This window comes from Babylonia areolata, chromosome 23 (genome assembly GCF_041734735.1).
Source record: "Babylonia areolata isolate BAREFJ2019XMU chromosome 23, ASM4173473v1, whole genome shotgun sequence".
NCBI lineage: Eukaryota > Metazoa > Mollusca > Gastropoda > Neogastropoda > Buccinidae > Babylonia > Babylonia areolata.
The window spans coordinates 25735628-25755306 of NC_134898.1; the positions used below are offsets into that span (position 1 = coordinate 25735628).

The following is a 19679-nucleotide window of genomic DNA, read 5'->3' on the forward strand; positions in this document are numbered from 1 at the left end:
AGAGAGAACTCAGAACTCATTTAATTGTTGTAAAACCCATCCCACCATCTCTGTTTCTCTCTCTGTGTGTATGTGTGTGTGTGTGTTTAGTTCATCTCACTGTTTGCTTTTTTCCTGACGTTGTATTCAAAATGTGGAAATTGTTTATAATATGTTAAAAAAGAAGTGCTTGAAACTCACTTGTTTTTTGTTTTTTTGGGTTTTTTTGTTTGTTTTGTTTTGTTTTTGTTTTGTTTTTTATGTAAAAAAACAACTTTTCTACCAATAGATAACTTCCGTTATTCAAGTGCTTAATGTGAAGAGGAAGTGGATTTATACTGTTCATTTTTCTCTCTCTTATTTCTGCCTGTTTTAGAAAACAACGTTTTGTGCGTTTTACGTTTCATTTTGAATAGCTCCCTTCACACAGTTGAATTGTTGCCAGTTTCCATTTTTCGTGTGTGTGGGCAGTGTTACAGTAATAAATAGCAGTTATCTCAAGAGTACCGTCGCGCGCAAGTCCCTGCTGCCCCTGCATCAAGCTCGGCCTCAGTCTGCACGCGTGTGTGAAGCACAGACAAGAGGCCAGCTTGGCATTACCGTCCGTGCTCGCGTGGTGTACCGCGCGGGTGTTTAGCTGCGCCGGTTTCATGTTACTATTTTTAGCAGAGAAAACTGGCCCAACTAAAAGCTTTCGGGCAAACAGCCGTGGTAACAGTGATGGTGTCCTAGGGGGAGGTAACAGTGGTGGTGTCCTAGGGGGAGGTAACAGTGGTGGTGTCCTAGGGGGAGGTAACAGTGATGATGTCTTAGGGGGAGGTAACAGTGATGGTGTCTTAGGGGGAGGTAACAGTGATGGTCTCGTAGGGGGAGGTAACAGTGGTGGTCTCTTAGGGGGAGGTAACAGTGATGGTGTCTTAGGGGGAGGTAAAAGTGGTGATGGCGCCGTGTGTGTGTGTGTGTGTGTGTGTGTGTGCAGCCTGAAGGACCAGGAGGGGTGTTGGCGCCAGAATGTGAAGGAGAACAGCAGCAACGAGCTGCTGATCGCCAACTGTCTGACAGCCGCCGGATTCCTCACATACAGTGGGGCCGTCAATGTGGATACCAGGTCACTGCTTGTTCACAGTTTCTTTCTTTCTTTGTTTTTAAATTTACTTTTAAATTTATTTCTTTTAATAATGGTTTCATTCCCGGATTAAACGTTTCCAAATGCACAAACAGGGTGACGCAGAAGTTGAGAAAACACAAACAAACATCTTTTAACCCCCCCCAAAAAAAGAGTATCTAGACATTTTCAGATTTAATGAATTTACTTACAGCAACATTTGAAAAAAAAATCCTTTGCGTATATCACAAATAATGAACCTACACCTGTTACCCATCGTGGGACACAGACCGCCAGAAACTACACTCCAGTCATCCTGGTTCTGTGCCAGTCAGTTCCAATTGTCACCAGTGTATATTATCACATGACAAGTACACACAGGTCAAAATTGCCCCCCTCCTTGACTGCCTCCCCCCCCACCCCCCCCCCACCTCCCCCCTTGCCCCCCAAAAAAAGTCAGTATGTCATATCTACTTGAAGAATAAGAAAAAAAAATTGTTGAAAATCAAAACCAATATATTTTTTTCCCACTCAAATGTGTTTCATTTCTCAGAACAAAATTTTGTACCTTTGTTGAGTTTCAGACATGCTTCATCTTTTAAACAAAGTTTCTTACCAATGTCAAGTTTGGTTCATGCATGACTTTCATAAGACCTTTAAAAAAAAAAAAGTAAAATAAAATGAAATAAAATGAAGAAGAAAAACCCACCCTGAGCCCCAGAAGACATCAAACCAAGCTATCATCTGATTGCGTGTAAGAGGGGTGTGGCAGAGTGGTTTTAAGATGCTTATCTGCCAATACAGTGTCAGTGAGGGTCTGCATTCTAGTCCTGCTCTCACCCTTTCTCCCAAGTTGGACTGGAAAAAATCGACGGGCGCAATAGCCGAGTGGTTAAAGCATTGGACTGTCAATCTGAGGGTCCCGGGTTCGAATCACGGTGACGGCGCCTGGTGGGTGAAGGGTGGAGATTTTTACGATCTCCCAGGTCAACATATGTGCAGATCTGCTAGTGTCTGAACCCCCTTCGTGTGTATACGCAAGCATAAGATCAAATACGCACGTTAAAGATCCTGTAATCCATGTCAGCGTTCGGTGGGTTATGGAAACAAGAACATACCCAGCATGCACACCCCCGAAAATGGAGTATGGCTGCCTACATGGCGGGGTAAAAACGGTTATACACGTAAAAGCCCACCCGTATGCATACGAGTGAACGTGGGAGTTGCAGCCCACGAACGCAGAAGAAGAAGAAGAAGAAGAAGGACTGGAAAATCAAACTGGGCATCTAGCCATTCGGATGAAACGAAAAAACCAAGGTCCTATTTGCAGCACACACTTGGCGCACTTAAAAAGAGATCACGGCAACAAAAGATGTCATCCTCGGGCAAAATTCTGCAGCAGAAATCCACTCTTGTTAGGCACACAGATACATATGCTTACACACAAGGCCTGGCAAAGTGCTCTTGGTTATGCTGTGGGTTTGGCATCTGCTGAGCAGATGTGATGCAGTGTATATATGGATCCCAACACTTAGCTTATATCATAGATTGACGTAAGTTTACAGTTGGGCCAACAGCACAGTGAGAGCTGTATTATCAATGGTTTTCTTCATTGCAGGGGAAAATCATTTACAGCTGTCTTTTGTGAAGGACTATGACTCTCAAACTAGGAGGCAAAATTGCACCGGCTCTTAGTGCTGCAGCCTTGGGGGCTAGTTGGCCTTTGGGAACCAACCTGCTGCCAACTGTCCCAAAACCCTCTTGGCCGAGCGAGTAGGGATGTAACTTGGGCGAGACACTTTCCACTATAATTAAATTCTAGCTCATATAGTCAGGACGGCAGTTACCTCCTCTACTGTTCTGATGGTCATATTGAACATGATTGACTATCATACATACATATGGATTTTTCTGAACGCAGTGATGCCTCCTTGAGAAACTGACACTGAAACTGCCTGTTGTAGACTACAGATGGACGAGTTCTTGTTTTGGCATACTGACACTGCCTGTCATGTTGCAGGCTACGGATGGGCAAGTTCTTGCTTTGGCGTACTGAAACTGACACTGAAACTGCCTGTTGCAGGTTATGGATGGGTGAGTTCTTGCTTTGGCATACTGAAACTGACACTGAAACTGCCTGTTGCAGGTTACGGATGGGCGAATTCTTCATGCAGGTGTGTGAGCACCACGGTCTGCCACTGCACAAGAATCTGCTGTTCCGCAACATGGAGCTGATTGACTTCCTCTACACCCCGGTCAGTGCCACTGGTCCTTTTCCTTTCAAACATACCCCACCCCACCCCCGTCGCTCCCACACACACACACACACACACTGTCTGCAACACACTTTCCCCCCCAATGTCATGGAGAGAGCCTTGTGTCATCGTCATAAAATCTTTGAAAACTTTCTGGTTCAAACACTGTTTGCTCTTTATTGCTGCTGTCTGTCTGTCTGTCTGTCTCTCAGATTGTGTGTGTGTGTGTGTGTGTGTGTGTGTGTGTGTGTGTGTGTTTGTGTGTGTGTGTGTGTGTGTGTGTGTGTGTGTGTGTGTGTGTGTGATTTCCCTAGTATTTGAATGATATGAATTTTTTCTTTTCTAATGTGCCAGGAGCAGGAAATCTGAACAGGCACTACAGTTGTTATGATCACTGTCAGATTGACATCGTGAAGCTGGGGATGATGAGGACAAAGATGACGTTGATGATGATGATGACGATGATGATGATGATGATGTGTGACAGATCAGCATCATGAGGCTGGAGATGGTGGTGATGATGATGATGAATGTATATGACGACGATGATGACAGTGATGCTGATGATGATGATGACGATGATGATATGGGACAAATTGACAAGCTGGAGATGGTGGTGGTGACCATGATGATGATGATAATGGTGATGATGATGATGATGACGATGATGATATGGGACAAATTGACAAGCTGGAGATGGTGGTGGTGACCATGATGATGATGATAATGGTGATGATGAAGATGATGACTATGATGATAATGGTGATAACAATAATAAAGATGATGTTGATGATGATGATGATGATGATAACGATGTCTGACAGATCAACATCATGAAGCTCAAGATGATGATGATGACTATGACGATGATGATGATGATGATGTCTGACAGATCGACATCATGAAGCTGAAGATGATGATGATGACTATGACGATGATGATGATGTCGTGACAGATTGAGATCATGAAGCTGGAGATGATGATGATGATGATGATGATGATAACGATGATGACTATGATGATAATGATGGTAACAATGTTAAAGATGACGTCGATGATGACGACGGTAACGATGTCCTACAGATTGACATCATGAAGTTGGAGATGATGCGGCTGCCCACGACGCGGCTGATGCTGGAGAACTCGTGCTTCCTGATGCAGGAGGCCAGCACCACGGCCTGGCCCCTCATCTGTGACCCCACCTCCCGGGCCCTCCACTGGCTCACAGACCTCTTCCAGGGCCGCGACCTGGTCGTCGTCAAGTACCATGTACGTCAAGTCTCTGTCCCAGGGCCTCTCTCTGTGTGTCTGTCTGGATTCCTTTCTTGGCTTTTTGGAAGGAGGGGGAAAAAGGGGTTGTGGTGGGGTGGAGAAGTGTGGGGGTGGGGGTGGGGGGGTGTAGTGGTTGTGGGAGTAATGGTGGTGGTGGTGCGGAGGTAGTGGTTGTGGGAGTTGTGGTGGTGGTGGTAGGGGGCTGGTGGGGGTAGTGGATGGGTGGTGGTGGTGGTGGTAATGGTTGTGGGGAGGTGGTGGGGGTGGTGGTTGTGGGGTAGTGGTGATGGTGGGGGTAAGGGTGGGGGGGTGTAGTGGTTGTGGGAGTAATGGTGGTGGTGGTGGTGGTGGTGCGGAGGTAGTGGTTGTGGGAGTTGTGGTGGTGGTGGTAGGGGCTGGTGGGGTAGTGGATGGGTGGTGGTGGTGGTGGTAATGGTTGTGGGGAGGTGGTGGGGGTGGTGGTTGTGGGGTAGTGGTGATGGTGGGGGTAATGGTTGGGGGGAACTGGTGGGAGGTAGTGATGAGGTGGTGGTGGGCAGGTGGTTGGGGGTAGTGGCAGGGTGGTGGTGGAGGGTAGTGGGGGAGTATAAGTGGGGTGGTGGTGATGGGAGGTATTGGAGAGAGGGTAGCGGTGGGTGTGAAGCGGTGATGGGGGAGTAGGGGGCAGTGGTTGGGGGGGAAGCAGGTGGGTAGGTGTGGGGTGGATAGTAGGGGAGGGTTGTGGGGGTAAAGTGGTGGGGGAGGTGGTGGGGGAGGGGTCAGGGGGAGGAGTGGGGTTTGGCACTGAAGAAGTTTTAATTGGAGGTGTTCTGGGGGTGGTGCGGGGGCAGCATGATAATTGTGTTTGTGTGTGTGTGTGTGTGTGTGTGAGCGTGTATGTGTGCGTGCATGTGGACAGACAAAACTCGTCAGGCAGTGTGTGTGTGTGTGTGTGTGTTTGTGTGTGTGTGTGTGTGTGTGTTCCAACATCCCACCACCACCTCCTCCATGTGTTTTACTGACCTGACCCACAGGAGATGCGGTCCCAGCGGGAGAACTGTCTGGGTGTGTGTGTGCGTTGATTGATTGATTGACCTGGGAGATCGGAAAAATCTCCACCCATTACCCACCATGCGACCACGAGATTCGAACCTGGGACCCTCGGATTGAAAGTCCAACACTTTAACCATTCGGCTATTGCGCCTCTGTGTGTGTGTGTGTGTGTGTGTGTTGAAACATCCCACCACCACCTCTCCATGCATTTCCCTGCCCTGCCCTGCAGGAGATGCGGTCCCAGCTGGAGAACTGTCTGGCGGAGGGCACCCCTCTGCTGGTGACGGACTGCGACGTGCGACAGCTGGTGTCCGACAGTCGCTTCATCGACACCATAGCCAGCTGCGTCAGCTTCATCAATGGCAAATCCCGCTTCAAAGTCATTGTGAGTGCTTCTGTCGTGGCTTCTTGTCTTGTTTAGTGCTTTTTTTTTTTGTTCTCCATCAGTGCAGTGGCACTGCAGTTTCTTTAGCACTGTGTTCTCCATCAGTGCAGCAGCACTGCAGTTTCTTTAGCACTATGTTCTCCATCAGTGCAGCAGCACTGCAGTTTCTTTAGCACTATGTTCTCCATCACTGCAGCGGCACTGCAGTTTCTTTAGCACTGTGTTCTCCATCAGTGCAGCAGCACTGCAGTTTCTTTAGCACTGTGTTCTCCATCAGTGCAGCAGCACTGCAGTGTCTTTAGCACTGTGTTCTCCATCAGTGCAGCTGCCTATTCTACAAATTCAGCTAACATACAGGTAAATAAAAGGTTCATTGGAACAAACCCAGTGACTTCCTCAAAAAGGAAGCTCTGGTCTTGTCCTTATACCGATTATTTGACATGTGCAAACACCAACTGGCTTTCTGTGCAAGACTGGCATAGCCTTTTAATCTTGAAAATGCTGAACAGAATATACAGACAATACAGAACAAACACATGGTTGCCTGGGTGGCTGTTTGACTGGTGATGTCAGTTCCCTTTCCTTACGGTTATACACTTGCAGGAATGTGAAAACCGTTTCAGTGAGAAGAATTTTGACGCCATTGCAATGGCTGGGGGCAGGGCTGAATGAGCTGCTGCAAAAACCCCTTTCTCTTGTTGAACTGTATGTTTGTTGCATATCTTGTGTGTGTGTGTGTGTGTGTGTGTGTGTGTGTGTGTGTGTGTGTTTGCCTTTATTTATTTATTCATTCATTATTATTATTGTTTTTTTATTTTATGTATTATTTATTCTATTTTTTACTTTTCCTGCGTTTTATTTTATTTCATTATCTGTCTGCGTACTTTTTTTATGTTATTCATTTGAATTTATTTATCTATTTGTTCATTCATTAATGTAATGATTATCCATTAGTTTGTTCATGCACTTTTTTTCCCCTGAAGGCCAGATCAAGCACGTTGGGTTACTACTGCTGGTCAGGCATCTGCTTTAGCGGATGCGGTGTATGTGCAGCATACATAAACTTGTCAGTGAATGCAGTAAAGCCTTCTTGAGTAAGTGAACTAAACTAGACTGAACTATAATATAAAAAAAAAATTGAAAAAAAAAACAAAAAAAAAACCTCACAAAAAAACCCTGTTCCTTTTCTGTGTGCAACTCCCCTACAGGTGACGGACCACGAGGTGGAGTGCGACCCCAAGTTCCGCCTGTTCCTGCACACGACAGGCGAGCCACAGACCATCCCCCACTACCTGGCCGCCTACACCTCCGTCCTCTTCTTCCAGCAGAACCGCCAGTGTGTGGAGGAGGAGCTGCTCAACATCTTCATGGCCCACGAGAAGTCACGCCTGGAGAACGAGAGCTCCACCCTCAGACAGGTGAGAGGCAGAGTTCTGCTGGTTGGGTGGGGGATGCTGCTGGTTGGGTGGGGGTTGGTGGGTGGGTGAGTGGGAGATAGTGCTGGTTGGGTGGGGGTTGGTGGGTGGGTGGGAGAAGGGGTGGTAGAGTTGAGGGGTGTTGAATGGGGTGGGAGATAGTGCTGGTTGGGTGGGGGTTGGTGGGTGGGTGGGAGAGGGGATGGTAGAGTTGAGGGGTGTTGGATGGGTTGGGAGATAGTGCTGGTTGGGTGGGGGTTGGTGGGTGGGTGGGAGAGGGGGTGGTAGAGTTGAGGGGTGTTGGATGGGTTGGGAGATAGTGCTGGTTGGGTTGGGGTTGGTGGGTGGGTGGGAGAAGGGGTGGTAGAATTGAGGGGTGTTGGATGGGTTGGAGATAGTGCTGGTTGGGTGGGGGTTGGTGGGTGGGTGGGAGAAGGGGTGGTAGAATTGAGGGGTGTTGGATGGGGTGGGAGATAGTGCTGGTTGGGTGGGGGTTGGTGGGTGGGTGGGAGATAGTGCTGGTTGGGTGGGGGTTGGTGGGTGGGTGGGTGGGAGATAGTGCTGGTTGGGTGGGGGTTGGTGGGTGGGTGGGTGGGAGATAGTGTTGGTTGGGTGGGGGTTGGTGGGTGGGTGGATGGGAGATAGTGCTGGTTGGGTGGGGGTTGGTGGGTGGGTGGATGGGAGATAGTGCTGGTTGGGTGGGGGTTGGTGGGTGGGTGGGTGGGAGATAGTGCTGTGTTGGGTGGGGGTTGGTAGATAGTGCTGGTGGGTGGGGGAAAGAAGACAGAATGGGGAGAAGTGGGTGATATTCATGATGGGGAGTAAATGGGTTGTATGTATGTGTGTGTCAGTCTGTGCATGTCTGTGAGTGTCTGTGGTATCTGTGTGTCTGCGTTTTTGTGAATCAGTGTGAATTAACATGCTGTAAAGCAATACTGCATGTCAGAAAAAACAACCCAACCCAAACCACCTCAGGTGTAAGGCTTTGGAGAAAAACATGAGACTCGTTACATAAGCATGTAGTGCACCAAGGAAAAAAACGTCCTACACATACACTTCTACAGTGAGCACATTGCCAGCCATAGCAGCATTCTATGCCACACCCACACTTTAACCCTTTTGTACCATGAGTGCTGATTTATAACAGCCGATTGGTTCCCTTGGATGGAGATATTTCCATACTGCAGTGGGCATGTTCAGTTTTGCTTTCTCAGTCAGTTGTATTCTTACTCAGTGTTTTTACCTTGTTGGCATTGGTGTCATCTTTGTTCGCTTGTGTTTTAAAGGAAATTAAGCATTTTTCGATGATGTGTGCAGTTTGTGTGTGAAGTGTGACATTAACAGTGCACTCTCCTGTTGTAGAGCTTGTCCACAGAAACTGCAGTGCAGCTTCACTGATGGGGTACAAAGTGCAGCTGCACTGATGGGTACAAAGTGCAGTTGCACTGATGAAGTACTAGGTGCAGCTGCACTGATGAGGTACAAAGTGCAGCTGCGCTGATAGGGTACAAAGTATTAATCTCCTTTGGTGGTGCAGGAGAAGGAAGAGAGCATGCTCCTTCTGGACAAGCTGGAGTGGCAGATGCGGGAACAGCTGTCCAGTGACGTACGTCTCATGAACGACCTCCAGGCCACACGACGACTTGCCGAACTCAAGAAACAATTCGACGAGACGCAGGAGACGTAAGTGGATTGAAAAGCTGTCTGTCAAGTTGTTTGTTATATGTCAGGATATATGTCGTTGCTGATTGTTGTGATGTTCTTTTGCTGTTTGTTCATACATTCATCCAGATACACTGAGACAATGCATGAATGCATGCACACACCCAGTCAAACTTAGAACAGACTTACTTCATGCATGCATACCTCCATCTGTAAACAGACATACACACATGTGCTTGCATGAATGCATGCACACACACACACACACACACACACACACACACACACACACACACACACACACACACACACACACACACAAACATTATCAAGTATTACCTTATATTACCATACACTTAGCACACATAAAAGAACTCAGGGCAACAAAATTAGTTGTCCCTGGCAAAATATCATTGTAAAATCCGCTTATATATATATATATATATATATATATATATATATATATATATATATATATATATGTGTGTGTGTGTGTGTGTGTGTGTGTGTGTGTAACTGAAAACTAACTGAATGACACAGGAAAGGAATGATGAGTGTCTAAGGGCAACCCTCAGTCGGCTGTACCCAGGTAGGCAGCACGCAGTACAAATGAACCTGTTTGTAAAGCGCTTAGAGCTTGGCCTCTGACCAAGGATAGGTGCTATCTAAAAAAGACGTTATTTCAGCATACAACGAATCAGCCCCTTCCTACCTCTGTAGCTGCCTTCACATCTACACCCCATCTCACTCTCTACAATCGGCTTCGGATTCTACGCATACCAGATTCAAACTCTCCACTGTCGGCCACCACTTTTTCTCTGTCTCTGGACCTTCCATTTGGACTGAACTCCCTCTTTGGTTTCATCAGGTCTCTGCACTTAGCTTTTTCAAGTCTGGCCTTCAAACCCACTTCTTCCCAAGATAGCCTCCCTTCCCTGCCTCTTCCTTGTTTTTAGTTGATTTTTTGATTATTTTTCCCCCCTGTTTAGAGTTATGCATGTGTGTGACTGACTGGTGTGAAAACACTATGATTTGTTTCTGCACAAGATTTGGTACTATATATATATATATCTACTACAAATTATTACAACAAATGGTGTATCTTACACAACTTCATGTCAGTGCTGCTTACACTACTGATACAGCTAGCACACTTGTAAATAAAAGGCACATTGGAACAAACCCAGACACTTCCTCAAAAAAGGAAGCGCCAGGCATGTCCTTATACTGATCATTTGACATGTGCACACACCAGCAATGTACCTTTTATTTACCTGTGTGCTAGCTGAATCGGTAGCATAAGCAGCACTGACTTGAAGTTGTGTACCTTGTGAATGGAGAGAGTTACCACTCTTTTCTATTTGTTAATCATTTCATCTCCTGGCTTCATTGTTTGTTAATTTCCAGTGTATCTTACGTTTTCTTTTCCTCAGCCTGACCCGCATCGCCAACAGCCGGAACTCCATCCACAAGGCCCGGGAAGGGTTCCGTGTGATTGCTCAGCGGGCGGCTGTCTGCTTCGACACCACCCAGTACATGCGTGAGATCAACCCGCTGTACCAGACCTCCTTCAGCCAGTTCTGCGCCCTCTATGAGGCGGCCATCAGCCACTCGGACCGCTCGGCCGTGAAGGCCCTGATCGACAAGCTGACCTTCAGTGCCTTCTCCGCCTCTGTGAGGAGCCTGTTTGAGAGGGACCGGTCTGTGTACACTCTTTTGCTGGCCATTGAGGTGAGCTTTAAAAAATTTTTTTTTTTTTTTTTAACTCTTTCACCGCCAAGTTTGTGTGAAAAACACCCCCGGCACCAAATATTTTAGATAGGATGCTCTTCTGTTCATATCATAACAAGACAATGGACTTGTTCACTTCAAACTGGGTCAGGGGGCAAAGGTTAGTCATTGTTCTGTTGGCGGGGAAACTGGCTGCAGCTGTCAAGCTTTGTTACAGTGTGAAAAACGGTCTTATCAACATGACTCCTTCATGTCAACAAAAGACGCCGATGGCGGTGCACTGTCTTAGTCAGCTTTGAGTCGTCTATGTTGGTGAAAGAGTTAAAGAATTTATTTTATTTTATTTTTTCATCATTTATGATATTTTTCATTTATGGTTTTATTTATTATTGTTTACTGTATATGTTGTCTTTTTTTTCTCACTACATGTTATAAAAATAACTGAAATGTTTGTCAAGAAAGAGGTAACCTTATTACTTACGTACTGCTTGTGATGCCCTCTGACATGTAGGGCAGCAACGAAGAACCACCACTCTTGTCTGTTCTGGGCCAGTCTCTGAATGATTGCTCCTGGTGTGCTTCAGGGTCTTGAGTTGTCCTTTGACCGTTCTGCAGCAGCCGTTCTTTTGCCTTCCTCTCTTGCGCCCACGTTACTGAAACATTTTGTCAAAATAGAGATGATTGCGGTGCAGAGCCAGCGATTTATTCTTGGTGTTCTTTTTCTTTTGGGGTGGAGGTTTGGGGGTTAGGGGGGTTGTTGAAGTAAAGTTGTGACAGAAAATGTTCCTGTTAATGTCTGTGTAAGATTCGGAGGACAGCTGATGAGGCAGTTCTGAGAGCAGATTTGATACTCTGGAAATGTTATTCGCTCAAGGATGAATCGGAGAGGTAGCGTTTAGTTTTTTCTTTTTTTTTCTTTTTTTGTGTGTGTGTGTGTGGGGGGGCGGGTCTTTTTTTTTTTTCTTTTTCTTGTCTTCCTTCAACACAAAGTGAAGAAAGGAAGAATAATTGAATAAATTGATTGTCACAAAATAAAATGCGTGATCCACATGCCCATATTGTCAGTGTGTGTACAGGTGTGTATACATTGCGTTTGTACAGGTGTGTGTACATGTTTATGTATGAGTGTGTGTACAGGTGCGTGTAAGGGTGCGTACACTGAGTGTACACTGTGTGTGTGTGCACTCTGTAGAGGTGTGTGCACAGGAGTGTGTACATTGTGTGCGTACAGTGTACACTCTGTGTTTACAGGTGTGTGCACAGGTATGTGTACAGGCATGTGTATGGGTGTGTATACTGTGTGTGCACTGTGTATGTACTCTATGTGTGTACAAGAGTATGTGCATTGTGTATGTACAGGTGTGTGTACACTGTGTGTACAGGTGTGTGTACAGGTGTGTGTACACTGTGTGTGTACACTGTGTGTGTACAGGTGTGTGTACACTGTGTGTGACAGGTGTGTACACCCTCTGCGTGTGTGTACAGGTGTGTGTACACTGTGTGTGTGTACAGGTGTGTGCACACTGTGTGTGACAGGTGTCTGTGACAGGTGTGTACACCCTGTGTGTGTGTGTACAGGTGTGTGTACACTGTGTGTGTGTGTACAGATGTGTGTACGCTGTGTGTGAATAAATTGATTGTCACAAATTAAAATGCATGATCCACATGCCCATATTGTCAGTGTGTGTACAGGTGTGTATACATTGCGTTTGTACAGGTGTGTGTACATGTTTATGTATGAGTGTGTGTACAGGTGCGTGTAAGGGTGCGTGTAAGGGTGCGTACACTGAGTGTACACTGTGTGTGTGTGCACTCTGTAGAGGTGTGTGCACAGGAGTGTGTACATTGTGTGCGTACAGTGTACACTCTGTGTTTACAGGTGTGTGCACAGGTATGTGTACAGGCATGTGTATGGGTGTGTATACTGTGTGTGCACTGTGTATGTACTCTATGTGTGTACAAGTGTATATGCATTGTGTATGAACAGGTGTGTGTACACTGTGTGTGTACAGGTGTGTGTACAATGTGTGTGACAGGTGTGTGCACCCTCTGCGTGTGTGTACAGGTGTGTGTACACTGTGTGTGTGTACAGGTGTGTGCACACTGTGTGTGACAGGTGTGTGTGACAGGTGTGTACACCCTGTGTGTGTGTGTACAGGTGTGTGTACACTGTGTGTGTGTGTACAGATGTGTGTACGCTGTGTGTGACAGGTGTGTGTGTACAGGTGTGTACACCCTCTGTGTGTGTGTACAGGTGGAGGAGAGTCAGGGGAACCTGGGACCCGGGGAGAGAGAATACATCGTGTCCCCCAACTACAGCTCTGTGGTCATGTCCGCCCTGGGCTATGTCCAGCCCTCCGACTCCCGCATCGTGCAGGCCAAGAAACCTTTCGACTGGATGACCGACGACCAGTTCCACAACCTGCAGGTCAGCCCACCCACCTGCTTTTTCGGTGTTTGTCTTGCTATGTTTCTTGTTGTTTCAGTTTAATGACGATGTAATGATGATGTGATGATGATGATGATGATAAGGAGGAGGATGATAATTATCATTATGATGATTATGATGATACTGCTAATGATAATGATGACAACAACAATAAAGGTGATATATAATGCACTCTGCCTCCATAGCACAGGGGTCCAGAGTACTAAGAATCAACAGGTTTCAAAGCATGCATACTGTTCCATATATTGGTACACCATATCTGCTTGAAAAATAGAAGAAATAAACAGGCATTTATAAAGCACCTACCTTATGGTTTGAAGCACACTTAATTAAGATGGAATAAACATCAAGAACCACACACACACACACACACACACATAACACCCTCCATCACTTCCATACACACACACACATGCACACGTACACACACACACACACATGCACATGTACACACACACACACACACACACACACACACACACACAACACACTCATACACACACTCAAATCTGTGAGAGAAAAGAAGGAAAACAACAACAACACCAAAAAAGAATTTGTGGTCCCACCCAATCAAAAGCAAGGGGACCACGGCAGCAGAGTATTGACAGTGTAGAGAGGGGCAGAGAGCTCACAGCAGTGCAGGTGATTAACACCCCACCCCTTGCTGTCACTGCTGCAGGTGATTAACACCCCACCCCTTGCTGTCACTGTTACAGGTGATTAACACCCCACCCCTTGCTGTCACTGTTACAGGTGATTAACACCCCACCCCTTGCTGTCACTGTTACAGGTGATCAACACCCCACCCCTTGCTGTCACTGTTACAGGTGATTAACACCCCACCCCTTGCTGTCACTGCTGCAGGTGATTAACACCCCACCCCTTGCTGTCACTGCTGCAGGTGATTAACACCCCACCCCTTGCTGTCACTGTTACAGGTGCTGGCCACCCACTTCGAGTGGTTCCAGGAGATGTTTGACCGCATGCCCAAGGACGGGCGGGAGACACAGTGGCGCAACCTGTGTGAGAGTGATACCCCAGAGTTGCAGCCCCTGCCGGACAAGATGGACGAAGTGTACAAGCCGATGCAGCGGCTGTGTGTGGTGCGTGCTGTGCGCAGTGACCGACTGGTCCATGCCGGTGTGGTCTTTGTCAACAGCGTCCTGGGCAAGAAGTGAGTGCTGAGGGTGATGTGTGTTTTCTTTGCACCGGCTCTTAGTGCTGCAGCCTTTGGGGGCTAGATGGTCTTTTGGGACCCTCCCAATGCCGACTGTCCTAAAGCTGAGAGCGTGGGGATGTAACTTGGGCAGGACGCTCTCCACTATAATCAAATTCTTGACCAGATATTCTGGACAGTATTTGCCTCCTTTGCTGTCCTGATGGTTATAGTCGGACACGGCTATCATAGTGAGTGTGGGGGTGATGGGTGTTATCTTTGTGCCGGCTCTTAGTGCTGCAGCCTTTTGGGGGCTAGCTGGCCTTTTGTGACCCCTCCTAATGCTGACGGTCCTAAAGTCCTCTTGACTTAGATAGTGGGGAATTAACTTAGGCAGGACATTTACCACTGTAATCAGATTCTAGTACAGATATTCAGGACAGCAGTTGCCGTCTCTGCTGTTCTGATGGTCATAGTCGGACACAACTGTCATAGTCAATGTTGGGGTGATACGTGTTATCTTTGCACTGACTTTTAGTGCTGCAGCCTTTTGGGACTAGTTGGCCTTTCAGGACCTTCACAATGCTGACTGTCCTGAAGCCCTCTTGGCCAAGAGAGTGGGGATGTAACTTGGGCAAGACACTTTCCACTATAATCAGATTCTAGCCCATTTAGTGTGGACAGCAGTTGCCTTCTCTGCTGTTCTGATGGTCATTGTCAGACACTTGGGTAGGACACTCTCCTCTATAATTAAAGTCAAGCCAAGATAGTTGGGACAGCAGTTGCCTCCTTTGCTGTTCTGATGGTCATAGTTGAACACAACTATCATACATACATTCATTAGCACACAACTGATAACCAGCATAGGAGCATCAGTTTTTTTCAATAGTCTTACGCTGTGAACACCTACTGGGTCTAATGATTTATTTCAAATATACTTCTGCAAAGACATGTCAGCCTGTTGTATAACTGCCACTTGCCAGAGAGAATATCTGACTGTCAAACATCCTGTTCTGTTTTGTTCCAAGGGACATGATTAGTCATGTAGTCATGCCAGAACAGAGAAGTCAGATATACAGTTTCATCCTGGATTTGAAGGACGGAACCACAAGCTGTCAACAAGGCTGGGAGATAGAAACACCTGCAGTGTTGGTCAGGGTATGTGAGCAACACTCCCAAAATGCACATTCATGAAGTAGATTACCCTCAGCTGTGTGGTCCCAGTCTTCCCATTTCAGCCCATAGTACACTCATCTCTGGGTAGGAACTGGCCATGAGCAAACAAACAAACAAACAAACAAACAAAAATCCAAAAACCAACAAGAAGAAAACTGATGGGGATTGAACCCACGTCCTCCCAGTTGTCAGTCAGCAATGCTGACCACTTCACCATGACGGCTGGTGGAGCAGAGAATTTATTTTCTTCACAAGTAGTGTGACCTTGCCACACTTCAAGGCTAAGCAGTTTATGTGCTCCTCACTAACATCAAACTATGCTGAACAGTATTTGTATTCTTCATGAAACACATGCGGACCTTTTCAGGTGTTGCTTTGGAACTCATTCATCATTGATGATGACTAGATAGTCAGTTTTTCCTGTTTATATAAACATTGATTTTTTTCTGCCTTAACTAGATACACAGCAGACGTGCCTCCAGACTTCTCTACCCTGCTCCGTCAGAGTTCCCCCACCAGCCCCATCATCATGATCTTCGACACAGAGGCCGACACAGCCGTCAAGCTGTTCACAGACTTTGCCAACCGCAAGCAGAACCGGCATGTGGAGATCTACCTGACAGACAATGGATCCGCCCCAGAGAGGGTGGTCAGGAAACAGATCCAGAAAGGAATGGTGGAGGTGTGTCACCCTGACTCTGACTCTTGGGAATGCTAAGAAGAAGAAGACTCTGACTCTGTTCATCAGCTGGCTTCCCCCCCCACACGCCCCCCCCCCCCCCTTTGTTTTTGTTTGTCTTTTAGGAACAAGAGGAAGGTGGCAGAATGGTAAAGACACTTATCTGCCAGTACAGTGTCCGTAAGGGTCTGGATTTGATTCCTGCTCTCACCCTTTCTCCCGAGTTTGACTGGAAAAACAAACTAAGTGTCTAGTCATTCGGATGAGATGATAAACCAAAGCCCTGCATGCAGCAAGCGCTGGACACACTGAAAAAGAACCCATGGTAAAAAAAAGTATTGACCTCTGGCAAAATTTTGCAGAGGAAATCCTCTCTGATAGGTACACAAACATATCAGCATGCACTCAAGGGCTGAATAGTACATTGGGTCATGCTGCAGTCAGGCATCTGCCTAGCAGATGTGGTGTAGCTTAGATGGATTTGTCCGAAAGCAGTGATGCCTCCTTGAAAAACTGAAACTAAAAACTGTCTTTTCATAGTTTACGTTCACCTTTGAAGTGTTATCACTGTTGATGCCAGAGAAACTGGCTGAGTACCAGTGCCACATTGTTTGTTATGGCAGTCATACTAGGGTCTTGTTTGTTCTTGTTCTTTCTTTTTTTCATAGTCGTTAATGTTTTAATTTAGTTAGTTATTTATTTTCATTGATTTGTTCATTTGTTTTGAACAATATGATTTATTCTTTTACAGAAATTTTTCTGATACAGAAAATTCAATCTATACTGGTATATCAGATTTATATTTTTTCCCCATCTTACTGTTTGACACAACAGCAATGACAAAAGGGAATATTGCTGTTTGACAGAAGAGCTGTGATGAAAAGGAATCTTACTGGTTGACAGAAGAGCTGTGACAAAAAGGAATCTTTACCTTAAGAGCTATGACTAAAGGGAATCTTACTGTAAGAACTGTGACAAAAGGGAATCTTACTCTAAGAGCTGTGACAAAAGGGAATCTTACTGTTATAGCTTTGATAAAAGGGAATCTTACTGTAAGAGCTGTGACAAAAGGTAATCTTACTGTTATAGCTTTGATAAAAGGAAATCTTACTGTAAGAGCTGTGACAAAAGGGAATCTTACTGTTATAGCTTTGATAAAAGGAAATCTTACTGTAAGAGCTGTGACAAAAGGGAATCTTACTGTTATAGCTTTGATAAAAGGGAATCTTACTGTAAGAGCTATGACAAATGGGAATCTTACTGTTTGCCAGAAGAGCTGTGACATAAAGGAATCTTACCTTAAGAGCTGTGATAAAAGGGAATCTTACTGTAAGAGCTGTGACTGAAGGGAATCTTACTGTAAAAGCTGTGATAAAAGGGAATCTTACTGCAAAAGCTGTGACAAAAGGGAATCTTATTGTAAGAGCTGTGACTAAAGGGAAAGAGCTGTGATAAAAGGGAATCTTTCTCTCCTCCCCAGGGTCAGTGGGTGCTGCTCCACAACGCCCACAACTGCCCCCACCTCCTGAACGCCTTGGAGTCACTGCTGGCGGAGGTGGCCCCGTCCATCCCCCAGACGGACCAGACCTTCCGCCTGTGGATCACCAGCAAGGCTGTGCCCGAGGTGCTGCCTGTCCGCCTCATCCAGAACTCCGTCAAGATCATCATCAACTCTCCAAAGGTAACAGATGTTGTTATTGTTTTTGTGGATATGCACAGAAGTGACAGCCACATTTTGTTTTCCAAACTTGTAGTCCTGTCTCCTCCAGTGTCAGTTTCAAATTCAGTTTCAGTTGCAGAGGCATCAAAGTGTGTGAGCTGATCGATTGTCATTTGGATTGGACTTCTAACTGAGATCCATTGTATGTAGCATGCATTTAAATCACATGAAATAACCCACGGCAATAAGAGAGTTGTCCCTGGAAAAAGTTTCATTGTAAAATCCATTTTGAGATACATATATGTGTGTATGTGTATGTGTGCATGTGTTTGTGTGTGTGTGTGTGTGTGTGTGCGTGTGTGCATGTGTGCTTGTGTGTGCATGACTGAAGCCTAACTGAATGGCACTGGAAATGAATGATGAGCGCCCAAAGGCAGCTCTCAGTTGGCTCTACCCAGGTAGGCAGCCTGTCATGCAAATGACCCCCATGTACTTGTTCACTGACCAAGGACAGGTTCAGTATATTAGCATCTGTATCAGTCAATCCAAATCAGCATGTACAGAAGTGAGGACTGCATGTTGTCATGCCCCAGGTGATGAAGGACAGCATGTTGTCATGCCCCAGGTGATGAAGGACTGCATGTTGTCATGCCCCAGGTGATGAAGGACTGCATGTTGTCATGCCCCAGGTGATGAAGGACAGCATGTTGTCATCCCCCAGGTGATGAAGGACTGCATGTTGTCATGCCCCAGGTGATGAAGGACAGCATGTTGTCATCCCCCAGGTGATGGACAGCATGTAGTCATCCCCCAGGTGATGAAGGACAGCATGTTGTCATCCCCCAGGTGATGAAGGACAGCATGTTGTCATCCCCCAGGTGATGAAGGACTGCATGTTGTCATGCCCCAGGTGATGAAGGACTGCATGTTGTCATGCCCCAGGTGATGAAGGACAGCATGTTGTCATGCCCCAGGTGATGAAGGACTGCATGTTGTCATGCCCCAGGTGATGAAGGACAGCATGTTGTCATCCCCCAGGTGATGAAGGACAGCATGTTGTCATCCCCCAGGTGATGAAGGACTGCATGTTGTCATCCCCCAGGTGATGAAGGACAGCATGTTGTCATCCCCCAGGTGATGAAGGACTGCATGTTGTCATGCCCCAGGTGATGAAGGACAGCATGTTGTCATCCCCCAGGTGATGAAGGACAGCATGTTGTCATGTCCCAGGTGATGAAGGACAGCCTGGTGAGGTCCATGTCATGGATGGAGGGGGACATCCTGAAGCAGTCGGGTCGGGGGGAGTGGCCGGCCATGCTGCACAACCTGTGCTTCCTGCACGCCGCCCTGCAGCTGCGTGCCCGCTATGGCCAGGGGGGCTGGAACCTGCCCCAGGACTTCCTCAACATCAGCTTCAGGGAGCTGCAGGTGGGGCCACACTCACTGTTGGGCATGGGGAGAGGTTACAGGTTTTATTCATCTCTCTCTCCTTGTTTGTTTTTTTGGTGGGGGTTTACATTTCGTTTTGCTTTATTGAACTTTTAGATGGAGTTGGGGTAGGAATCTGCCCAGTGATTTCCTCAACATCAGCTTCAGGAAGCTATAGGTGTAGGGGTTGTAAGCTAGGGAGAGGGAACTTTTTTTTTTTCTTTCCTTGGTTTTTTTTTTCAGTTTTTTGTTGTTTCTTTTGTGGTTTTTTTGTTTTTTGTTTTGTTTTTGTTTT

The 19679-nt window shown here is 46.5% G+C and overlaps 1 protein-coding gene across 1 annotated transcript in view; it reads left to right on the top strand.

Moving 5' to 3' along the window:
- Positions 1-19679, top strand: part of LOC143298129 (uncharacterized) — a 212710-nt gene that overhangs the window by 167379 nt on the left and 25652 nt on the right. Inside the window, exons 81-92 of the mRNA XM_076610849.1 lie at positions 959-1087; positions 3231-3339; positions 4423-4608; positions 5873-6028; positions 7237-7446; positions 8981-9126; positions 10539-10836; positions 13091-13264; positions 14224-14459; positions 16077-16299; positions 17777-17977; positions 19187-19384. Of these exons, the coding sequence (XP_076466964.1) occupies positions 959-1087; positions 3231-3339; positions 4423-4608; positions 5873-6028; positions 7237-7446; positions 8981-9126; positions 10539-10836; positions 13091-13264; positions 14224-14459; positions 16077-16299; positions 17777-17977; positions 19187-19384 (2266 nt within the window). The remainder of the gene's footprint in view (positions 1-958; positions 1088-3230; positions 3340-4422; positions 4609-5872; positions 6029-7236; positions 7447-8980; positions 9127-10538; positions 10837-13090; positions 13265-14223; positions 14460-16076; positions 16300-17776; positions 17978-19186; positions 19385-19679) is intronic.